Raw genomic sequence first — 25,000 nt, 5'->3', positions numbered from 1 at the left:
ACTATTAATTTAGCGAATGTCTGTCCATCCGCCGTCTGACCATCTGTCTGCATGCTGACATCATTGATACTAAACAGTGTCGCCCCCGCATCCTGAAATAATGCCCACATTTGGAGATGAATGCCCAAATTTGGAGATGGAGCATGGAGCATGCTGACATCATAGATAATAAACAGCGGCACTCTGCAATTAAATCATTGTTTAATCAACAGCATCCAGTTTGTTAATATATCTGTAGCTAAATATTGATATAACTAGAGGCCAAGCGTCTGTTCAGAGGCCGGCCAACTCGGGAACGATGTAAATAGGGAATGAATGCTGCGCCCTTTAATGCAAACCCCGTTATACCTGTTATCATAGGACCTGTTTTGACCATCTGTTTGCCTGTGTCCATTTATGCCCATATATGGAGATATCTGTATCTGTCTGCCTGCGTCCAAAATATAGTGTCTTTATGTAGTTCTTTCTTCTTCCATATTCTGTGGTTTACAGCAAAACTTATGGCCCTGACACACAGAAAGTGTCAGACAATTTGTGTCAATAAATGCACCCATTGTGTTTAATGACAAGCCACTGTGGAGGCGTCAAGTGGGCAGATACAAACGGGTGGGCAGACTTTTGACTGTCAGAACTCGGTTCTATTGTGGAGCATCTAACTATCGACAAGCGTTGACGTGATGTGTATTATGGCATTTGTTCTCAAATTTGTTCATGTCGAGGACCCCCTGAATGGGCCATTTTGAATGATGTTTGCTGCCTAGCTCTGACAAATAATAGGTTGGTCTGTCCTTTGGGTGACTGTTTGTGTTTTCCACCTCTCCTCGATTTGTTGTTTGGTCGGTTGTAAAAAAAACAAAATGACATTGACCAGTGGCGATCCTTTCCAAAAGTTGTTCTATTTCATACTTGAGGTTCCCAGATTGCTCTGCTAAAAAAAAAAGAAAAAAACACTGGACTTGCTGAAACACGATGATGCACTAAGAGGAGTGTTCCTAGCTTGTTCTTAAGTTAGCATAGAAATGCATGGCAGAGATGCACTCGCTGGTCTAGCGGTCCAGGCACATACCACATAAGCTCTGATGCCTGACAGCGTGTTGCGGGTTCGAATCCCAAACCCGGCGACCTTTGCTGCCTGTCACTCCCCTGCATGTTACTGTACTAAGAATAAAGGAAGAAAAGCCCCAAAATATCATAAAAAAAAAAAAAGAAAAATGCTTGGCAGAAAGACGCTAACAGCAAATTTAAGACCACAGCGTTGTCTGGAAAAGCCTTACCATTATGTGTGTGTGTGCGCGCGCGTGCCTGCGCGTGTGCCTTTGTTACGGTACCGCCCTTGTTCCTTTCGAGGCAGGCTGGTACAAATTAACAATTGCAGTGCAATTACGGTTAACAAGTGGCCCCACATGACAATGCGTTATTGACATGAACATTATTAACATGTCCTATCTGTCAGGGCCTTAACAGCACTCAATGTGTCTTTTTTTTGTCTACACTGTTACAACAGGACACAATAGGTCCTATTGTTGCTTAGGTAGGAACAATTGTAAAAAAAAATAGCTGATCTACAAGCTTGAGATGGGATGACGAAGTACGCCATTCATTTACGGAGATAAGAGGTTTCTGCCCGACATGTATATAGGCTAATTTGGCCCTCTGGAGTGAGTGTGGAAATATAGTGGCCATCATCAAAGTTGCCCACCCCTGGGCTATGTGCTTCTAAGGACTGGTGCTCTTCCATGGACATCGTTATGCTGCTGCTATCATGCAGCACCTTCCTGTATTAAGGAGAATTCCGCACTAGCCGTCTTAACTCATCTGGTGCCGATCCCGAACTAGTTCGGCTTTATTTCAATCCAATACAATCTTTTTTTTATTAATTCACTTACCCCGAGCTGCTTGTAGAGTCGTGGGTGGTCCTGGCTCGCTAGCCGCTAGCCAGCTAGCCGTTCTACTCTGTCCGACGATATATTCCATTAAAAATGGTTTAAAATACATTTTTTAGCTCCCCAATGTTCACCCGATGTTCGGCGCCGCTTCCGATGAGTACACGAGTGTGCCGATCCCGAAGTAGTTCGGCTTTATTTAATTAAATGAATAAAATGATAAGAGGCCTTCTGAAGCCTGGCTTGATTTTTGTAGCTACTAGCCGAAAGCTAACAACGTCCCAGCCGGCCGTAATTTGCGAACGCAATCGCCAATCTCCGCCTAATCCAATGAAAGACCGCATCTTTAAAGGCTTATATCTCTTTTTTGTGTTTTAGGAAAGCGGCGCGAGGTTTATTTACGCCGAAATCGCCCAAAAATGATCTTTTAGATGACAAAATGGGAATAGCCATTCTGTTAGCATCTTCATCCGGGACATTTCCATGCCGTGCATCAACGTGAGCACGTCAGGTCCTGGAAGCTGAAGTCCTGGAAGCTAAAGCGCTCGCCTATGAGAGATGCGCTGGCATTCTTTGGCCCCTAGAGGGCGCTGGCACGCAAAGAGTTAACACGTTAATCTGTATAATAATCGGTATAATATTAATAAAAACATAAAAAAGGAATAAAAATATATGTATTCTTTTTTAAACTGGAATCCTGGGCAGCTCTGATTTACGCTAAATCGCTTATTTTGTATCGCTCGATGATCTCTTGTTTACATAATATGTCCTTCATAATGGCGGAGATGTGTCGACGGAGTGTTGTCAATAATGGACTGCTGTAAAGAGGTGAGCTGCCGTTAAATCCCATCCCCCTCCGGTCAAAGCTAACTCGCTAGAAAAAGACTTTGTTTAATGTTTTCGTCTCTACCACTGGTTAAGACGAAAAACAGTCCAAATTAAAAAAAAAATAATATAGATTTTTTTTTTATTTACCTTGTGTAAAACACAAGGTAGAAGTTCAGTTGAATTAGATTTTTTTTACTTAACTCATATATATTGGGAATTATAAGACATAATACTATATGGCAAGTGGAAAAACAGTATATCTCCAACAGTTTGTGGAACAACAGTATATGTCCGTGCAAGCAATATTCAGCAGACAAAGGGAGCAGATAACATTAAAACAGACAATTGAACAAAATGAGGGGGTGGGGTGCATTAACAATTTAACAGATTAAAAATGACTAGTTTGTGGCTTACAGTCTGGTAAATGAAAAAATATTTATATTAAAAAAATAGACTGTTATTCGTCTCAGGTACTCAGAACACTCCTTGAATGTTCATTAATGAGCTGGCTTCTTCATATTGTCGCTATCTGACAGAAACCTCTCGAACGTCTCCATCTCCATCTCCATCTCTCCATATAATAACTTGTTGTGTTTTTTAGGCCTATAATGCCCTACTTTTTCCACACTACAGCTTCATACAAAAGCATCAAAAGAAGCAGTTCCACGCGCTCGAAACGCGGTGCCAATGCTTGTAGATCTGCTACTTTTAATGCTTCCTGAAACGTTTTGGTCATCGCAGGTTTTCACCCGGCTTAGACGATGTGTTAAACACGTTTCAACAGAGTGTGTCTTCATGCTCTGCCCTATGGGGGTTCATTGAGCTGTACACACATTAGATAATACAGCATACAACAAATACAACATCATTGCAATGAACGTGTCCCATCTCGAGGGGAGCGTCCTGACTTAAATCGATGTTTTAGTAGTGCCAAAACACCACTGCCTGCAGTGTTGCTCCTGGCTGTATTGTTGTGTGCAAACACACGAGGCTTTGAACACACATGCACACACACGCTCGCTCGCGTGTTTGTTGTTACTTACTATACTTTTGAGGACATCAGCATTTTAAGACAGTAATTTTATGAATGCCATTCTTAAAAACAAATTGCCATTTTAACCATAAGCCTAAAGGCCCATTCCCACTGGGCCAGATAACTGATAAAAAAAATCTCTTTCTCCAAATAAAAACATCTCTTTCTCCATTCAAGTGGATGGTAAGATACAGATATTTTTTTATCTGTAGAAAGATTTTTTTTTATCTGTTATCTGAACCAGTGGGAATGGGCCTTAAGTCCAGATAATTAGCAGATCTATGAGCCCACGCTGTGTCGTGCTGCGACGCGTTGTGAGCTTTTAGATCGGCTATTTGACGGCGAGCGACACCAGCACGAAACCAACCAAGTTCTAACTCTAACCCCTAGAACCTAACCTCGAATTGTCTGATCCTAACCCTGACCCCAACATGAAACATACAAAAAGAGAAGAAAGAAGCACTGCAGGGATCAGTAGGCTCTCAGAGACAGGTGCTCTTTGGTGATACAGGTAGGAACCCAGCAAGCACGGTCAGGACCTGGACCAGTCAGTGACGTCTCGATTGGGGCCAGATCACAGCCCATATGGGGATGATCTTGACATCATTACCAGGACATCATATGGACTTTTTTTGTTTGACAGGATTTATGTTGGTTGAAATCACACCAGATACATATCATAACTAGTTAGATATGTCCCAAAATATAAACTCATATGATCATATTTCAACTAACATTACAAACAATAACAATAATCCTATCAAACAAAAAAGTCCATATGACCATCATATGGGCTGTGATCTGGCCCCATCCGAGACGTCACTGATTGGTCCAGGTCCTGACGTGCTTGATGGGAATATATGAACAAAACATGTTTCAAAGAAGCACTGCTAAATTCCAAAGGTGTAGACAGCAGACTTACAGAGAAAGGAATTCCAAGACACACGCGCGCGCACACACACACACACACTCTCATATCGGCAGTGTCTCAGTAGGTTGAGTGGCCGTCTGGGAATGTGAAGGTCCCTTGTTCGAACCTCGCTTCGACCCTGGGCTCCTCGGGGGGCTTTGTGTCCCCGAGTAAGACACTTAACCCCTTAACTGCTCCACTGTGTGCTCAGCGGAGCAGGCACACTGCTGGGTCCACCGTGCACACATCGCTGTTGCTGGGTGGAAACCTCGAAAACCTCGAAAACCGTTCCTTGTTTTACTATACTTTTGTACTCGCCATGTTGTTAAATGAGGCACACACTGTCAGTCACCAGTCACCACACTAATGCCTCATTCACACTGTAAGCAGCAAAGCTAATGGTTTGCTTGGTAATTCAATGTAATCTCAATGGAAACCAGCTTTAAGATGCTCGAGATGCTCAAAACAAAGCTTGGAAACTTTAAAAGCTGGTTTCCATTGAGATTACATTGAATTACCAAGCAAACCATTAGCTTTGCTGCTTACAGTGTGAATGAGGCATTAGGCAGTGGTTTTCAACCATTATCATATCAAGGTCCATTATTTATTCATCATTTGAGCCGCGGAACCACCGTTTGATGAGATGTAGCCTCTCAGATGAAAAACTTAGAATATTTTGTTATCGTTGGGATTGGATTTTGTCCACAGTTCCATGCTGTATTGCGTGTGATACCATAGGTGAGATAACAGGCAAACCTCGATCAAAATAACATTCATTGTACATTCTCTAATTGTGTAGACTTTTGTGTAGACCCGTAAGCGCCCATTTGGTTTCATTTTACACTCACAAGAGTTAAAGATCTAATAAGGGCACATTTGGTTACCAACTCTCCACCATTTAGCTGGGGACCACCTGGAACCCTGGCCCCTCAAGGACCACCGGTTGAAAACCACTGCACTAAAGGCATGCACACAGGCAGCCAGCCTGTATGGCTCTGTATAGCTCGGCTTCACCACTGAACACTGCAGTGTCATTTGTGATAGGAAGGGAATATCTTAAAAAAGTCCTGGAATAAATTCCTTGGGGTGAAGGTGGCTCCCACAAAACTGTGAAAAGTGATGACACATCACTAAACCATAGTTTTGTCGGCCGTTTTTTTTTTGTCCAAGGAATGTTTTTTTGCAAAACGAATGCTTGCAATGGATCCAGAATCACAAAGAACCCCTAGTTTGACCCCTCACATGCTACTTAAAGCATATTTATTTTGGTTTGTTTTATTCTCTATAGTTAATTTAATGGGACCCAACTTTTAGCAGCTGTAGCAGATTCTCCTAGGGAAACTGAATTTCAGTCTTTGTGAGATGTGTTACTAGACACCTTTACAAACACATTGGTGAAGACATTTTTTGGCAAGGAATTTATTCCAGGATATGACACGATTTCTGAAGATATTCTCTTCCTATGAGGCTTCATTCACAAACAGCAAATTGCTATCGATAGTTCAAGAGTGAACGGAGAGGCCTTGGCATTGCTATATGCGACTGGACTGTATGTCTTGTTGCTATGGAAGCTGTTATAGAGCAGTGAAGTCATGACGTGACTCGCTCAACCCCGGTTCCACGGAAGTAATTTCTCTATGGAGAATAACATTGAGTCACGGTCTCTGCGATATTGTCGGGGAGGTGGCTCTGTATGGTTTATGATAGTCAGTCACTCATATTTGATACAGTCTGTTTCTAGCGAATATGTAACTAATTCGGTGACAGTTTTGTTGTGCTATGATTACACATTACTAATGTGTAGCTGCAGTCACTTTAGAGAGATAATTTGAGCTTAATGACATATAGCCCTGCATTTCATCATGCCTGTTTTATAAGTTACAAGATGGTGGGAAATGAGCATAATGGTTACTAATAAGCTCGAATTATCTCTCTAAAGTGACTGCAGCTATTGAAATGTATGCTTAATGATTGGTCACAACGGTCTGTGTTACAGTGCAAACAGTCTTCCCTGTATTTACAGTGCTGCTGTACATACTACAACATCAACAACATGTTGAAAAGAGGATTCGGAAAAATAAAATACTGTCACGTTTTTAATGTCATACCAGGAGACACAAACAATGATTTGTTCCATGGGAGCTGTATGTTGGACAGAGTTCACTATGCCCACTACTGCTAAGTAGACTTAGCACCATGGACAGCTCACAGTTAATGTGGTTCAGAACCATGGACAGAGCTCACCTTTCCACTGTACTCAGATGTAGCCTGGAACCAGACCAATCCGCCTGGGCAAAAAAACTTGCCCTTGGCGAATATGGGTCTGGCCCCGCTCAATTGTGAATCCATTTCCTCTCCCCATTGGTCTGGTCTAACCAATCGTGTCCAGAGAAATTTTTTTAAAGGACAACTTTGTTTTTTTTACAACAAGGGTTCATATTTTAGATTGTAATTAGAGAGAAGAACAGATGAGTGTTAAAATGTTTTAATTTTCATTGACTTATGTAACACTAGTAGTGTAAAGAAATCTTGCACACATGCCCCACCCACTGAAAGTCAGGGTAATTAAAATCACAAAAACTATAGAAAGAAGTAAATGAAAACATTTTAACTCTCATCTTTTCTTTTCTCTAATTACAATCTAAAATATGAACCCTTGTTGTAAAAAAACTAAGTTGTCCTTTAACCCACCACTTGGAAATAAAAAGTCTGCCCATGAGTCCAGACTAATATCCGATATGCAGTGAGGAATTAGTATGAGCAACGCCAGGCTAACTCAGTCCAGTGTCTGTTAGTGTTTATAAAACACCCAATGTGTGTCCGCGAATCATGTGTGTGTGTGTGTGTGTGTGTGTGTGTGTGTGTGTGTGTGTGTGTGCGTCCGTGCGTGCGTGCGTGCGTGCGTGCGTGCGTGTGTGTGCGCGTGCGTGCGTGCGTGTGTGTGCGCGTGCGTGCGTGCAAGCGTGTGTGTGCAAGGGCCTCTGCTAAAATATCAGCAGTGAGCGTGCATGGGTGTCATAGACTGTAAAAGAAATATGGACGGTGCGAAGCCATTGGTTTCTATGCGGCGAAAATGACGCCTTTTTGTCCCTTGGGTCCCTATGGGTGTCGCCATCATTGTTTGAATGGTACCCCAGGAATCATAAGGAATGCTATTGGCTGCCAACGGTCACGTGCAACCGCAGGGATATATGGGAGAATGTGGTCGGAGCCTCCCGAAATACAGCACACGAAGAAGAACACAGCCGGCTGGTATCAGTTTAGTTGGCCACGCCCCCCGCAACTTTATCATACATTTTAACATAAATGGGACCATATTTGCACAAAACGCATATCATGGTAATTGAAAGGCAGTTTTTCACTAGCGACAGGAACCATAAAGTATTTATGACGATGTTTATTAAGGTTAGAAAATCAAAGCGGGGGCGCCCGCTGGCCTGGTGGTCAAGGCTCATACCACATACTAGGCTATGATGCCTGCTGCGTCGCCGGTTCGATTCCCGATCCGGACGACCTTTGCCACATGTCATTCCCCATCTCTCTCCCCATTTCCTGTCAGTCTACTGTCCTATCAATAAAGGCATACAAAGCCCAAAAACAAATCTTTAAAAAAAAAGAAAATCAAAGAGGAAAATGAATGGGGTCCAGTGGAGAAAAACATCTTTTTGGTACCTCGTGGGGGGAAAACAGCGCAACCAATCATGGGATCTTTCTCTTCCGGGAAAGCTTCACGAATCATCCAGCCAACAACACCCCTGATGGGTGTACGCTTCTTCTTGTTTGGATTTTAACGGAAGCATGCATCCTTAGTGTTGCATTACTGTCACCTACTGGTAGTGGTGTATAGGTTTCATTGGTGCACACTTGTCTAATAATTTGCCCTACTGGGCAAAATCAGGGGCAAATTTTAAAAGCTGTTCTATAAAATGTCCCAACCCATGACTTGTACTGATATTTGCACCAAGTTTGTAGGCAATTACGCAACTGGTGTGCTGTGAGGAGGGAGAACGGGTCAAATAAAAGACGCGTTGTGAATTAGTGTGAGATAAGATAATATGAGTCCTTCTTCCACCACCCTTCCAATACCCTTTTTGGTCCAGTACTATTCGACCTTTAAAGGGGTACTGTCACTTTAAAAAGTCATCTTAAAACATGAGTTAATATTTGTATGATGTCATTGTGGGAATGCGCAATTATAAGCCAATCAAATGAATTGACTGTACTTAGACTACTTACTGTATTGGTCAGCTGTTGTTGGGGGCGAGGGGCAGATTACGCTGTGACATGAGTTTCAGACTATGTCAGACCGTTTTCAGAGAGACCACGTGACCTACTGTATCATACTATTATAATTCAGCGGGCCTTTAACCCATTCAGAACAGGTACACATTAGTGTGTATCATCTATAAGTGTCTTTTGAATCCTATTAAGATTTTTTGAAAAACCCTATGTTTCTATGTCAGCAATCTGGCCAGCCATCGTCAAAGAAAAGGTCCTTTTCACTTAAAGGCCCTCTGACACGCCCCGAAATTATAATAGTATGATACAGTAGGTCACGTGGTCTCTCTGAAAACGGTCTCAAACAGTCTGAAACTCATGTCACAGTGTAATCTGCCCCTCACTCCCCAACAACAGCTGACCAGTACAGTATGTAGTCTAAGTACAGTCAATTAATTTGATTGGCTTATAATAGCGCATTCCCACAATGACATCATAAAAGTATTAACTCATATTTTAAGATTACTTTTTAAAGTGACAGTACCCCTTTAGGTGACAGTATCCCTTTAAGTAAAGTGTTACCCCCTTGTCTCCTTGGTATCCAGACGTGGACGCCCAGTACTCCCTGACCCGAGCGCAGCGTGTCAGGGCCGCCATGTTCCCAGAGACCCTGGTGGAGGGGGAGGCGGCCCTGGCCGCCCAGCCGGAGCCCGACCAGCAGAGCAACGTGCAGCGGCTGGCCGAGCCCTCCCAGCTGCTGAAGACCGCCATCGTGCACCTCATCAACTACCAGGACGACGCCGAGCTGGCCACCAGAGCTGTTCCTGAACTCACCAAGCTGCTGGCTGACGAGGACCAGGTACACAGCGCTCTGTGTCTGTGTGAACTGTTCGTGTGTGTGTGTTTGTGTGTGTGTGTGTGTGTGTGTGTGTGTGTGTGTGTGTGTGTGTGTGTGTGTGTGTGTGTGTGTGTGTGTGTGTGTGTGTGTGTGTGTGTGTGTGTGTGTGTGTGTGTGTGTGCGTGCGTGCGTGCGTGCGTGCGTGCGTGCGTGCGTGCGTGCGTGCGTGCGTGCGTGCGTGCGTGCGTGCGTGCGTGCGTGCGTGCGTGCGTGCGTGTGTGGACAGGTTTTTATTTCTTTGTGAGGACCAAATGTCATGTCAATACTATAGACATTGTGGGGACCAAATAGTAGGTCCCCACAACGGTTTGGGTTAGGGTTAGGGTTAGGTTTAGGTTTAGGTTTAGGGTTAGGTTTAGGTTTAGGGTTAGGGTTAGGGTTAGGGTTAGGGGTTAGGGTTAGGGATAGAGGTTAGTGTAAGGCCACAGGAAATGAATGGAAGTCTATGTAATGTCCCCACAACCTATGAAAACTAAGCGTGCGCGCGCGCGCGCACGCGCGCGCGCGCGCGCGCGCGTGTGTGTGTGTGTGTGTGTGTGTGTGTGTGTGTGTGTGTGTGTGTGTGTGTGTGAACTGTTCGTTAAAAATACATATTTAGCCACTTGCACACATGCCCCACCCACTGAAATCAGGGTAATTAAAATCACTAAAACTATAGAAAGAAGTAAACACCACTGGCCTGTCCACAACTACAACACCAGAGGGAGCGCAAACAACGATTTAAGAATACAAATCCATAGTACAAACATGGGGAAATTCTCCTTTTACAATACAGCCACTGAAGTGTGGAATTCTTTGACTATTTCCCTTAAAACAAGTAACTCGCTGGCCTCCTTTAAAACGGCCCTGAAAATCCATCTTTCAGGAGGTCAGAGGCGTAGGTAGTCATCTTTTCTCCCTGACGACAGGTGAAAAGTGAGTCCCCCCCAAACACCCCCCCCCCCCTCTTTTTGCACCGAACATATAGTGAAGTATATTTTCTTAGCAAATGCAACGAATATTGCCAAGTTCTGTAACATTTTTTGCACCAAACATATAGTGAAGTATATATTTTTTTATCAATTGCAACGAATATTGCCATGTTCTGTAAAATGAGTGCCAAGGACTTCCAATGGAATCAAGACTGTAAAAGGACTTATTGGGATGTTCCTATTGGTCAGAATTAGGGGTGCCACGGTTCACGGTATAAAACCGAACCGTACGGTACGCCCTGCACGGTACCCGGTTCAATACGCCTTTATGAACCGCGGTCTTTTTGTGTTTGCAAATTAATTAATTTCTTACAGCTGGACAGCCACTGTGCATCGTGCACAAGACAATCTCCACTAAACCCCGCTCCGCAAGTAAACACGCACTAATGTCCCATCACCGTAGCCCTCACCCCCACCTACTCTGTAACAAGAGCCGACATTCACACTCGCAGCAGAGCAAAGCAGTTGAGAGTCCTCACAGAGACAGAAAAACAAAACGAAGCAGCTAGTCGCTAAGCTGTGCAGTGCGGAGCGCACGCATTGTAGTTGTTGTAACATGGAGAACAAGTCCAGGAGAAATCTGCTTGTTGTTGTTAGTCCCAAACATCATTACAGTCTGTTTTTAGACTGACCATAGCAGGCAGCGTTAGCAAGCAACAAAGCCAAACGTAGCGTAGCCACCAGGCAGAGTGTCAGACACCCGCTAGTCTCACTCACTGACTGACTGGAGGAACAACGCATGGTGAGTGTTGTTGCCATGTCTGATTATTATAAGCCACGTTGAGCTTGTTTTTATGTAAAGTTGCTTGTAGGCTAAATAATGGTGGATGCGGTGGTGAGCTTGTAGATCGGCTCGGCCACTTTCAAATAGCCGACGTGTATAGGTTTAAAGACCTCACGTGGCCTATATTCACTTATTTAAGCCTTGTTTTCATAGATCTGGTTGCTTATTCCTCTCGCAAAGTTTGGCAACACAGTGAACACACCCGTCTATTTTGGTTATAGTAATGAAAACTTACAGAGGCTATTTGCTCAAGCTTGAAGCCTACTATAGTATCTCTTGTTGTGTGCAAAACAATTTGTTCATAAATAAAGCACTTTGAAACTGAAGACGATGGCCAATATTGATGATAATGATAATAGAAAAGAAAATAATTTTCCCCCTTTTTATTTTTATTTTATATTATTATTAATTGTTTTAACCCACCTTAAGGCTAAGAGGCACTGTCATAATTTAATTCGCTTAGAAGCAAAATAAAACTAGATTTTTGGAAAGTCTTTTTTTTTTTTTTTTTTTTTAATGCAAAACACGTACCGAACCGTACCGAAACCGTGACCCCAAAACCGAGGTACGAACCGAACCGTGGGCTAAACGAACCGTGGCACCCCTAGTCAGAATGCTTTTTGCCGTACCAAGACCGTGCTGCATGTTTTTTAAATGTGTCCACTGTACTTGATTCATTGTGTCAATAAAATAATCAATCAATCAATCCGTCCTCGTCCCCCAGGTGGTGGTGAACAAGGCGGCCATGATCGTGAACCAGCTGACCAGGAAGGAGGCCAGCCGCCGGGTGATCATGCAGTCCCCCAGCATGGTGGCGGCCGTGGTGCGAGCCATGACCGCGGCCACCGACATGGAGACGGCGCGCTGCGCCGCCAGCATCCTCCACAGCCTGTCCCACCAGAGGGACGGCCTGCTGGCCATCTTCAAGTCCGGGGGCATCCCCGCCCTGGTCCGCATGCTCAGGTAAGGGGAGCACACACTGGCCGCGGGCGGCTGCGCAGCGTCGCATCGCGGTATCGACGCACGTTAAGTGCCGCGCAGTAACCCCAGCTGGATGCGGCGCGCTGCCACATAGCACATCCATTTCCCCCGGTGGGGAGAAGCATGGGAGAACATGTTCACCGCGCGGCAACGCTGGAAAAATAGAACAGCTGCGTATCGGCACGGCGGCAGACCCGCGGCTGCGCGCGGCTGACGGCGCCGGTGTGGGTTAGTTCATTGAAAATAATGGGGCTGTATGTTTTGACGCGCCGCCTCCGCGCCGCCTCCGCGCCGCCTCCACGCCGCCTCCGCGTCCAGTGTGTGTTCCCCTGTACTGTCAGGCACGTGCACACATAGACATCAAAGGGAGCTTGAGCCCCTGCCCTTTTATCTGTCTGTAAAAACTACCCTTTCCTTACCAAAAATGCAATTTTTACTATGGTGAAAGTCATGCAAATGCCCTCTTTCCATGCCATACCTGAAGGCAGCATTCAATAGAATTGCCTTGTCCAAACTCTCCTGAACTTGAATGCAACATCTTATGTTGAAAGAATTGCCCTCCCTGTGTAGAAATCCATGCCATTATGTCGCATCTCCAGTATTAACTTGGTTATTCAGTGTGGTTTCACACACCGAAAATATTTTCGGTGATTCCACCAAAAGGCCCCTTTGGAAATTCCAGCCCCTGCCTCTCTAACATTCTCTGCACGTCCCTGGGTACTATACTATACTATACTACACCATACCACCCTGGTCCACATGCTCAGGTACCGTACCGTACCGTATCGTACCGTACCGTACCGTACCGCTGTGGTTCTCAAGCTGTGGTTCGGGACCCCCAGGGCGGTCCCAAAATGATTTTGGAGGGTCCCCAGATGATTAGCTTAATGTGCAACATTGTTTTCTCACTGACAGTAAACAAACCAACACAAAGTTTAAGTGTATAGAGGGTATCTGCCCATTTCTAAACAATTTTAATACCTCTAAAATTACAAATTAAACATTGGTCAAATTGTCAAATATTAGAGGCAGAAATTGTGAAAATAGCTCTACATGCTCCAAAAGGCGTTGTGAGCATGTAGATCTGCTATTTTCACAATAGAACCGCGTTACACAAAATGTAATAATGCCTCATCGGGGCGGGGGTCCCCAGCTATTTTGGGGTCACGGCCTGAAAAGGTTGAGAACCACTGACATACCTTAATACCAACCAACCGCAACGCGAGTTACACTTGAATATGAATTCCGTCCTTGTCCCTTTTATGCCGACATATGGATATCTGGGAATACCCATATATGGACATATTGTGTCAGTCTCTGTTGTTTAGGGCGAGGTCGCTTCTCGCCCTTAGGGCATCTTACTGGTATGTCTGTCTGTCTGCCTGTATGGATGGATGGATCTCTCCCCCCATATCACTATCTTCGAAACAAGAAACATTTAACGGTTAAATTAATTTAATTTAATTAATTCACAGTGCAAGTATTACGTATCATTCACTCGCTAACAATACAGTATTCACTCCGACTTGTTTTTTCCCCCAAGGCAAATCCACTTGGTGAATTGATTGGGTTTTAAATGAACTCATTTCTTCCATACCGAAACGAGAAAAGAAGTTGAAATTGGAATTACATTTTCAAATTGAAAAACCCACGCAGCCCATTGAACACATTGAATCCTCCTGCTCCTTTCTTTCTCCTCTGCACCAGTGCTTAGGCAGCAGCTCAACCTCACATGAATAACATGGAATTATGAGGTTTTCTTTTCAGAGGCTTATAGCATTGGACGGACGGGGGAGTCCAATGTGATGAGCTATAGCTGAAAGGAGTCTATATTGCAGCAGCAGAGAAGGCTGTGAGCTCGGCCATGGTGGGCTGAAAGCTGTTTGCCCGTGGTGGAAGAACTAATCAGATGTTTAACTAAGTAGAAATCCCACAATCCCAAAGTTTATTTTTTACTTATGATGAAAAAAAAAAACAAAAAAAAACATTTAAGCCATTAAAACCTACAAAGCTTCTGTGTCATTTTCAGTGTTGGGGAAGTTACTTTGAAAGCGTAACTTGTACAGTTACAAGTAACTCACCATGGCAGTAACTTGATCAAGTTAAAGTTATACCCCCGGAGAAATGTAACTACTTTTTTAGTAGCCTACTTTTTTTTCCAGCGTTAAATTGAGAATGTACATTTGGTGTACATGAAACAAAATATAATATCCTACAAAAAAGTCACATGCCAGCAGAAATATGCCTCTCAACTGAGTTTTATATTTTATTTCAAAAAGGTTGACATTTTCTTAAGTAAACATCTGTGTTCCTAAGAAAAAAAAAGAAGAAAATGTTGATCTGTTGAGGACACTGTTACATGACATTTGATCGTCAATCTTATCACATCTCTATACATATTAATTAAACTGTTACATGACATTTGATCGTCAATCTTAACAAAACTTAAATGTAAAATTATAACTTCGCTTGTAACTTCTTGTAACTTGTAACCAAAAATGACCCAAAAAGTATCTCAGTTACTTGACGAGTTACAGAAATATGAATGTAACTCAGTTACCAGCAAGTTACAGCAAAATGTAACTCAGTTACATGTAACTTTAACTTCCCCAACACTGGTCATTTTAGATTTCAGCGTTGGCTATTCAAAAATAGCAGATCTACAAGCTTGCACTTCCAGGCGCCAAAGAATCTGCTGAAGCACAAATCCTGCACCAAGGGTGTAGTCCACGTTACAGACTTTTATTAAAAAGTCTATGACTAAAACTAAATCAAAATCTGCTGTCAAAATCAACACTGGTGCCTGGGTTCATTTATCAGCTGTTGTTGTGCTGTAGCTACCTGGGTTCAGAGCTACACACACACACACACACACACACACACACACACACACACACACACACACACACACACACACACACACACACACACACACACACACACACACACACGGGCGCGCGTGCCAGCAGAGAGTGAGAGAGCTGGCTCAACGGTGCATTATAAAGGACTTTGATTAAAGCATAGCAAGCAGCAGACCTGGCAAGGCCTTTATAGAGACTTGCTGCTGCATCAGTATGTACATGTGTATGTGTGCATGTGTGCGTCAGTCCGCGTGTGTGTGTGTGTGTGTGTGTGTGTGTGTGTGTGTGTGTGTGTGTGTGTGTGTGTGTGTGTGTGTGTGTGTGTGTGTGTGTGTGTGTGTGTGTGTGTGTGCGTGTTTGTGTGCGTGTGCATGCGTGTGTGTGTGTGTGTGTCAATCAAGCACAGCTTTGATTACAAAACGGTCTCATCAGCTGTGTGGACAGCATCCCACATTAGCACGCGGTGTTGCTACAGTGGCACAGCCACCAATCAGCTCACATGTAGCAGAGCCTGAACGCCAAGATAGAACATTATATTCACACTTCTTGTATGTTTCCAAGCTGTACAAGCTCCCTGCACGGCACGATACAGAGCCACCTCCTTGGCACTATCACCGCCGGGAAAATATGTTTCGTTTCTAGACCACACTTCTTATATGAGACGATGCTAAGATGACCCAATGTTGTTATTTTCCATAGAGAAATGACTTCCGAGACCCAGAGGTTGAGCGAGTGACGTCAGGACTTCTCTACTCTATTGTGGGATTGCTGGAAAAAGACTGATTAGTTTTACTACCACGGGAAAACAGCTTTCAGCCCGACATGGCCGAACTGACAGCTGCTGCTGCATAGACTCCTTTCAACTAGTTCATCACATTGGATAACTTTTAGAGACTCATTTATTTCGGTTCGGATCAGCCTAAACTTCAATATGACGTCATTCAGAGGTTCGGCGAGGCGGGTACCGTCATTAAAAACCCATTCACTGCCAAGGCCAGAGTTTCCAGAGTTTTCCCCGATGTCTCTGACTGCTGAAGCCTGAGTTTCCCGAGTTTAGATTAATTCGATTTGATTAAAAACAATCCAAAAACGGATCACCGTTCTGAGGTGCCTAAGTGCCCAAAAGATAGTGTTTCCGGTTTGGGAAACGGAAACGTACCTGTGTTTTTTTTGGCCGGAACAACCCATCTCTCTGTGACCACTTCCTGCGTGCGTTTACAGTACTTCCTAACAATACTGCTCCTAGCTCAGCAACGCTAGCATGGATTAAAGGAGTAGTTCACCCCCAAAATGACTTTTCTTCTATTGATTACTCATGCCATCGAGACTTGAGTTCAATAATATTTTTAGTTTTTTGTTGCATTCCTAAGACAGCAATTTGATTACAATAAATGCACCCCCATTGATTCCGGATGGGGACCCAAATGCATTCGGGTCTCCAGCCGGAATCAATGGGGGTACATTTACAATAATCAATTTTTTGTGCGACAAATACAAAAAAATATGATTGCACTCAAGTCTCCATGGCATGAGTAATCAATAGAAAAAAAGTATTTTGGGGGGTGAACTACTCCTTTAAGATGGGGTCTTTTGTAATTGCGAACGGACCACGGCGCGCACGCAGATCGGCTCCAACTGATCCTGCTCGTGATGCGCCCGCGTTGAAAATCGCAGCAGGCAACCGCAAATGTTGCAGTTTTTTATTGGCAATCGATGAGTTAATTCGGCTGTTCGTTGCTGCCGAGATTTTATGACTCCCCGAACCGAACTGAAATAAATTTGTCTCTAAAAGTGGAGTATGCATCTGCCCTATGTCTCCGCAAAGAAAACCTCACAATTCCATCATGTGTGGTTGGCTTACTTCCTTTTACCCTGAGAACTATGAAGCAGGGTTGTTTATTACATTTTTAGTTTGTTGTTAATTTGTGTCAAAAACAGAGCTGCATGGGTCTCACTAATCATGTCGCAGTACAAGCATGGGGGAAGGAGAAGAGAGGGAAAAAAAGACATCCACCCTTCATTAGAAAACTGAAAATGTTCTGTTTGTTGCCGCGCCAAAAACATTAGGAGGAGGATCACTCACTGCTGCTGTCAACTCCACTGCTTCGCGAACACACAAGCACGCACGTGTGCGCGCACATGCACACACACACACACATGCACGCTCGCACGCACGCATGCACACACACACTTTAGTCCATAATTCCTCATTTGACTTTGTCCGATCCAGATCGCCCACCTGTCTATAAATAAACACACGAAACACTGACTGAACAGTGTAAATATTAATTTTCTATAAACTTCTAATCCATAAACTCCCACAGTGTCCTCTAACCTCCAAAACGCCTACGGATCATATAAATGTAAATAGATGTTAATACAATCTATTATAATTTATAAATGCTCTCTCTCTCCCCCTCTATTTCTGTAGGACACACAGAGTACAGTACAGCTAAGTACTGATCTAATACTAAACCTCATTAGAAAACTTCTGTTACTACTGTAGTTACTGTGTAGATTTGAATTAGTATTACAAAACATACATTAACCGCTTCAGCCCTATTTAAACTTTGGCTATTTGAAAATGTCGTAGATCTGCTATTTTCAAAAGATTTATTTATGCATATTTATGCATATTGAATACGTGAATATGGGAGATTCATCACAGCGAATGAGGAGGCGACCAGACTGTGCGTACCAGTGCTGAACAGAGTAAGAGCACCACCACGGTCCAGACATCCGAAGGTTGTAGCAGCACGAGGCAGGATGGAGGAAGCACGACTCAACTTTGAGCGTGAACCAACAGAGGAGGGTCGCGAGACACTGAACAAAGCCAAACAGTCTCTCTTCAGCACCTACGACACCATCAAAGGGGAGGAAGTGATGGAAAGTGTGCGAAGAGTGCAGGCAGCGCAAGGTGAAAGGCAATACGGGGAGGCCTGGAAGGTAATAAATGAGAAGAGGGCCAAGGAGGGCCAGGTTGAGGGACACAGCCCAGAGGAGAGAGTGGCAACATGGTTCGACCACTTCCAAAGGCTCCTGGGAACATCAGTGGAAGAGGGAGAGGAGGAAAATATACCAGCAGTCCTCCAGGGCCTGAACATCGACGATGGACCCTTCACAATCAGCGAGCTCGCCAGGGCAAAATCCACCCTGAGAGAGGGAAAAAGCGCTGGGCTGGATGGCATACCTCCAGAGGTCTTGAAGAACTGCGACCTAGACAACCTCATCCTAGACTTTTGCAACAATGCTCTACAGCACAACAAGCAACCTGAAATATGGTCTCTGTCTAACATCATCCCGGTGCCTAAAGCTGGGGACCTCTCAAAGCCAGACAACTACAGAGGCATCAGCCTGACATGTATCACTGCTAAGGTCTTCAACCGAATGATACTGAACAGGATACGGCATGCCATCGACCCTCACCTGAGAGAGAACCAAAATGGTTTTCGAGAGGAGAGAACAACCGTAGCACAGATCCTGGCATTAAGGAGATTAATAGAGGAGGTGAAAAAGGACAACCTAGCAGCTGTACTGTGCTTCATTGACTTCAAAAAGGCTTTTGATTCTATCCACAGAAGCAAGATGGTGAAGATCCTTGAGGCCTACAATGTCCCTCCCAACATTCTCCGGGCTATCGAGACCATGTACGCAAGAACAAGGGCCAAAGTGGTGACCCCAGATGGCAGCAGTGAGGTGTTTGACATCCGAGCTGGTGTAATGCAAGGAGACACCCTAGCCCCCTACCTCTTCATCATAGTTCTAGATTATGCGCTCAGGAAAGCCATAGGTGGACGAGAACAAGAGCTTGGCTTCACGCTAACACCAAGGAGGTCAAGGCGGCATCCCGCAGTAGTTCTGACAGACCTGGACTATGCGGACGACATCAGCCTGCTCTCCGACAGCATGGAACAAGCACAAGAACTCCTGAACAGGGTGGAGATAGAGTGTGCCAAAGTTGGTCTCAGGCTAAATGCTAAGAAAACTGAGGTTATCACCTATAACCTACCTGATCACTCACCTCTGACAACAACAGAAGGAGCTGTGTTGAAGGAAGTCAAGGACTTCAAGTACCTGGGCGCTAACTGAGAAAGACCTTAAAGTAAGGAAGGCACTCGCTTGGAGGGCCCTGAACGGCATGAACAGTGTATGGAACTCTAGCCTCCCCCGCCAAATCAAACTTAGCTTCTTCTTTGCAACAGTGGAGTCTGTTCTCCTCTATGGCAGTGAATGCTGGACCCTGAAGCCAACCCTGCAGAAGTCTCTAGATGGGTGCTACACTAGAATGTTGCGTGCAGTACTCAACATCAACAGGAGTGCACATGTTACCAACAGGAGCCTGTATGAGGGAATACCAAGGGTAAGCGAGAAAATTGCCACCAGAAGAATGAGACTAGCAGGACACTGCCAAAGACACCAGGAGCTTCCAGCCAGCAAATTGGTACTGTGGGAGCCAACACATGGGCACCGGTCGCGAGGACGTCCCACAAAAACATACGTGGACGTACTCAAGGAAGACGTAGGGACACAGAACACCAATGAGCTGGCCAGATGTATGGAGAACCGAGATGACTGGAAACAACGATGGAGGGCTCGTCTGAGGACGACCTAGAGAGATTTATGCATTTGAAAGAATTGAAACCTCTGAAATGGGGCATTCTGCATAAAGGTTTTTTTTTTTTTTTTACTTTTGGTACCAGTCCAGACTTGAAATATATAGCAGAGATACATCTCAATGTGTTCAACATGTGATCAACAGTTGGCTAAACGCGTGCTTTGTCTCTCACGTACGTGCACATGTGTGTGTGTGTGTGTGTGCGCGCGCGTGCGCGTACATGGAGTCTTTGAAGACACCACAGCAATGATGGGAAATTGATTAAATGTCAGAAAACACAACGAGGAGATGAATGAAGTAGAGGAAAATAACAGAGACGGAGAGAGAGTGAAAGGACATACTTAACAGGGACGTGCTGGCCATTGGGAAAAGCGGGACAACTCCCGAACGGTCCAGGCCGGCCATTAGGAAAAAATTAAAAATAAAATGTCGGCCTTCGTTCCATTTTGGGGGCTGGGCGGCCAACAAAGTAAATCGTCACTGTCGGGCAGAAACCTTGTATCTCCAAGTTTTTCAAGTATAATTCTTTTCGCAAAGCAAAGCCCTGCTTCATCATACAAGGCTGTCGCACAAAAGTAGTGAAAACAGCAGATCTACAAGCACACAACGCCTCGAGGCGTTGTCTGCTGTTTTCACTAGTTCGTCATTTTTAAAATGATAAATACAAAACAAACGGTTTTGGCCATACAAGGTTTCCACCCGACAATGACGAAATATAACTCATCTACAGTAATTGGGCCACTGGCTTGTCACTTGTCATGATCTGAAATGGCAAATCTTTGAGTAGCACAGCGCTATAGAGAGAGATCTCTCTCTATTGCGTGCAATGAGGGCCTCTCCAACTCTTTTTCCCGGGCTGAATCAGGGGCCCAGCATGTCCCTGTACTGTAAGTTGAGATTGATTTGAAAAGGAGAGAAAGAAAGAACCCAATGAAGAGGTCCGTGGGGGAGGGGCAGCTCTGACCACACGACAGTCCTGAGTGAAGTCTTTATTGCAGTGGTCTTCAACGTTTTCAGGCCAAGGACCCCTTAGCTGAGAGAGAGATAAAGCAGGGACCCCCCACTACGTATTGTATAAATGTGTGAAGCAGATTTTCATCGATTTCATGGGTTTTCAGGCATTTAACCACTTAAATCGGCGATGTTTTTTAAACTTGACCTTCACTCCGTACTTGGTCTGCTCTTGTTCTACCTCTACACCAAACCTATTTGCCGAAAATAGCCGATCTACAAGCTCTCAACAGAGCTTGTAGATCTGATATTTTTGGCTAAAGTTCTCCTCTGAATAGGGATGCAAGGGTTCAAGTTGTTAATTAAAAATAATTATCCTATGACACAACGAGGAGATGAATGAAGTAGAGGAAAATAACAGAGACGGAGAGAGAGTGAAAGGACATACTTAACAGGGACGTGCTGGCCATTGGGAAAAGCGGGACAACTCCCGAACGGTCCAGGCCGGCCATTAGGAAAAAATTAAAAATAAAATGTCGGCCTTCGTTCCATTTTGGGGGCTGGGCGGCCAACAAAGTAAATCGTCACTGTCGGGCAGAAACCTTGTATCTCCAAGTTTTTCAAGTATAATTCTTTTCGCAAAGCAAAGCCCTGCTTCATCATACAAGGCTGTCGCACAAAAGTAGTGAAAACAGCAGATCTACAAGCACACAACGCCTCGAGGCGTTGTCTGCTGTTTTCACTAGTTCGTCATTTTTAAAATGATAAATACAAAACAAACGGTTTTGGCCATACAAGGTTTCCACCCGACAATGACGAAATATAACTCATCTACAGTAATTGGGCCACTGGCTTGTCACTTGTCATGATCTGAAATGGCAAATCTTTGAGTAGCACAGCGCTATAGAGAGAGATCTCTCTCTATTGCGTGCAATGAGGGCCTCTCCAACTCTTTTTCCCGGGCTGAATCAGGGGCCCAGCATGTCCCTGTACTGTAAGTTGAGATTGATTTGAAAAGGAGAGAAAGAAAGAACCCAATGAAGAGGTCCGTGGGGGAGGGGCAGCTCTGACCACACGACAGTCCTGAGTGAAGTCTTTATTGCAGTGGTCTTCAACGTTTTCAGGCCAAGGACCCCTTAGCTGAGAGAGAGATAAAGCAGGGACCCCCCACTACGTATTGTATAAATGTGTGAAGCAGATTTTCATCGATTTCATGGGTTTTCAGGCATTTAACCACTTAAATCGGCGATGTTTTTTAAACTTGACCTTCACTCCGTACTTGGTCTGCTCTTGTTCTACCTCTACACCAAACCTATTTGCCGAAAATAGCCGATCTACAAGCTCTCAACAGAGCTTGTAGATCTGCTATTTTTGGCTAAAGTTCTCCTCTGAATAGGGATGCAAGGGTTCAAGTTGTTAATTAAAAAGAATTATCCTATGACACAAGGATTTGGCGGCCCCCCTTTAGTAACTCTAAGGACCCCCTGTTGAAGACCCCTGCTTTATTGGATACAGGGAGACCAGTCTTGCCAGGTTTTGCGAGATAAACGAGCATCCAGGACTACGAAAACAGGCCCAAAAGAAGCGACCCACAAGCTGGTTTTGAGCTTGTCGACCTGCTACTTTTGAATACCAGTCCGCTCGCCCAATTCACCCTTTGTCAAGTCCCGCCCATTGTCCCGTCCCTCTTCACACCCATTGGTTGCAGTGTCTTAGTGGGACATTCGGTGGGACACTCCATCCACTACCATTCTAATTCAGTTGCTTTGTATTGTTATTCTGTGTGTTCTATTCTAATTTCAAACTTGGTTTCAGTCAAATGGAGCTGCTCAGTGGCAGTATAGTGACTCAACATGTTCTTAAATGTTTTTATTTCTCCAAAAATTACGTTTTAGCAAATTCAACATCAAAAAGGCGGAACCAGGGCGGGACGAGGCAGATAGAGCCTTCTGGTTGGTCAGTGAGGGACCAACCAGAAGGCTGACAAAGGGTGAATTTCACACTCGCCTCGGGGGGTGTCTATCCGGCAGAACGGCAGAACAGTCTCTGCCTGGTATATTCCTAACGTAACCTCTGAAAACTAACCTTATTCCTAACCTTAACCTTGCGGTGCCAACACCGAACCCTATTCCTAAACTTAACCTCAGTAAAACAATGTCTCGAAACGTATTTATAACCTTATCCTTTGTAAAACAAATACAAGAATACAAGAACTGCTCCGCCGAGCGGTCGGCATGATGTCGGCGGAAAGAAATTGGGCGAGTGTAAAATTGGGTGAACGGATTTGATTGAATCCTGAAAAGTAACAGGTTTGGACACATTTGCTTTATTCTACCCGACAGAGACGATATCATATCATAAACCACTGGTTTCCAAACACTGGGTCTGGGACCAATTTGTATGGGTGTATTACACACACTACACCCTTTTATACCGATGTTTCTTACAAAGAATTTCATATTATTAAATGAAACACAAAAGAAACATGCAAACAAAAATACCTACGCTATTTTCACTATTTAATAGAGTTTAAGTGGTTCATTAATTTGGTTCTTGAGCTGAAAAGTTTGAGAACCACTGTCATAAAGCAACCTCCCTCCATATCTCGCTCTCTGTCTCTGGAGAAAGAAGAAGAAAAAAAGGTAGATTGCTGAACAAGCAAAGTTGGAAATGTATCTACGTAAGTAGGAAAGACAAGATGCTGGAGTGCAAAGGTGACTGTTTAGCAGCTTTTACGAATTTAGTTAAAGCACAAGTATTGTTTGAATGTGAATACTATGAAATAAGGAGGACTTGGATGCGTTCAAACGAAATTATATGGGACTATGAAGGTGTAAAACGATATGGAAATCACTTTTGTTGATTTTGTGTGTTGCTCTACAAATTATGTTTTTGTGGCATTGTGCTGTAGTTTGCGATTGATTGTTTGAAAGAACTAATGTAGTTCTTATGAATAAATAAGTTGTTACAAATCAAAGACGTGGTTATATTATGCAGGGAAGTGTCTGCTCCATGTCGGCTTCCATTGGAAACGGTGGAAACCTTGTATGTCCTAAACCTTCCCTTATTTGGTTTTAAAAATATTTAAAATAGTGAAACTAGCCGATCTATTTTCACTCCCTTTGCGCAAGACTTTTGTATGGTGAAGTAGGCTTTTAAAGAAGAACGTACAAATTTGAAACTTGGAGGTCCAAGGTGTCTGCCCGACAGTGACGATAATTATGTCACTCTGTCACCGCCAGTGTGAATGCTGCGCTGTGCGTGCGTGCGTTTCTGCAAATCGTCACTGTCGGGCAGAAACCTCGTATCTCCAAGTTTCAAATGTGTAAATGTTTTCGCCAAGTAAAGCACTGCTTCATCACACAAGGCCGTCGCACAAAACTAGTGAAAACAGCAGATCTACAAGCACACAACGCCTCGCGGTGCGAGGCGTTGTGTGCTTGTAGATCGGCTGTTTTCACTAGTTTAACTCATTTTTAAAAGGATAAATACAAAACAAACGGTTTTGGACATACAAGGTTTCCACCCGACAACGACGAAATGCGGTGTCTTATCTGAGGTATGAAGGTGTGACCCTTGCTTGTCTGCGCTCTCTCTCTCTCTCTCTCTCTCTCTCTCTCTCCCTCTCCCCACCCCCCTCCCCCCAGCTCTCCGGTGGAGTCGGTTCTCTTCTACGCCATCACCACGCTGCACAACCTGCTGCTGCACCAGGAAGGAGCCAAGATGGCGGTGCGGCTGGCCGACGGCCTCCAGAGGATGGTGCCCCTGCTGAAGAAGAGCAACCCCAAGTTCCTGGCCATCACCACCGACTGCCTGCAGCTGCTGTCCTACGGCAACCAGGAGAGCAAGGTGTGTGTGTGTGTGTGTGTGTGCAGGGCCGCCGCAAGTCATTTGGGTGCCCTATAAAAGGCTGTCGGGTGCAATTCGGAGCAAATACATATTAGTTATTATGATGGTGACCGGCTTGGCGCTTCTTCTTTTTTTCTATTTTTTTTCTTTTTCTTTTTTTCTACCTCTTTCGGTGCCCTTCGGGGGGACTGCCCCATAGGTCGAACTCCTGTTGGGTC

The 25,000-nt window shown here is 44.3% G+C and overlaps 1 protein-coding gene across 2 annotated transcripts in view; it reads left to right on the top strand.

Annotated features, from left to right (window-relative positions):
• jupb (junction plakoglobin b) overlaps positions 1–25,000 on the top strand; it is a 135,926-nt gene that overhangs the window by 78,495 nt on the left and 32,431 nt on the right. For both annotated transcript variants that reach the window (XM_080724556.1, XM_080724555.1), the window contains exons 4-6: positions 9,478–9,731; positions 12,250–12,488; positions 24,581–24,782. In XM_080724556.1, the coding sequence (XP_080580682.1) occupies positions 9,478–9,731; positions 12,250–12,488; positions 24,581–24,782 (695 nt within the window). The remainder of the gene's footprint in view (positions 1–9,477; positions 9,732–12,249; positions 12,489–24,580; positions 24,783–25,000) is intronic.

This window comes from Nannobrachium achirus (assembly GCF_963921795.1).
Source record: "Nannobrachium achirus genome assembly, chromosome: 4".
NCBI lineage: Eukaryota > Metazoa > Chordata > Actinopteri > Myctophiformes > Myctophidae > Nannobrachium > Nannobrachium achirus.
Note: the sequence above shows the minus strand (reverse complement) of the source record. Positions and strands in the feature narration are given on the sequence as shown.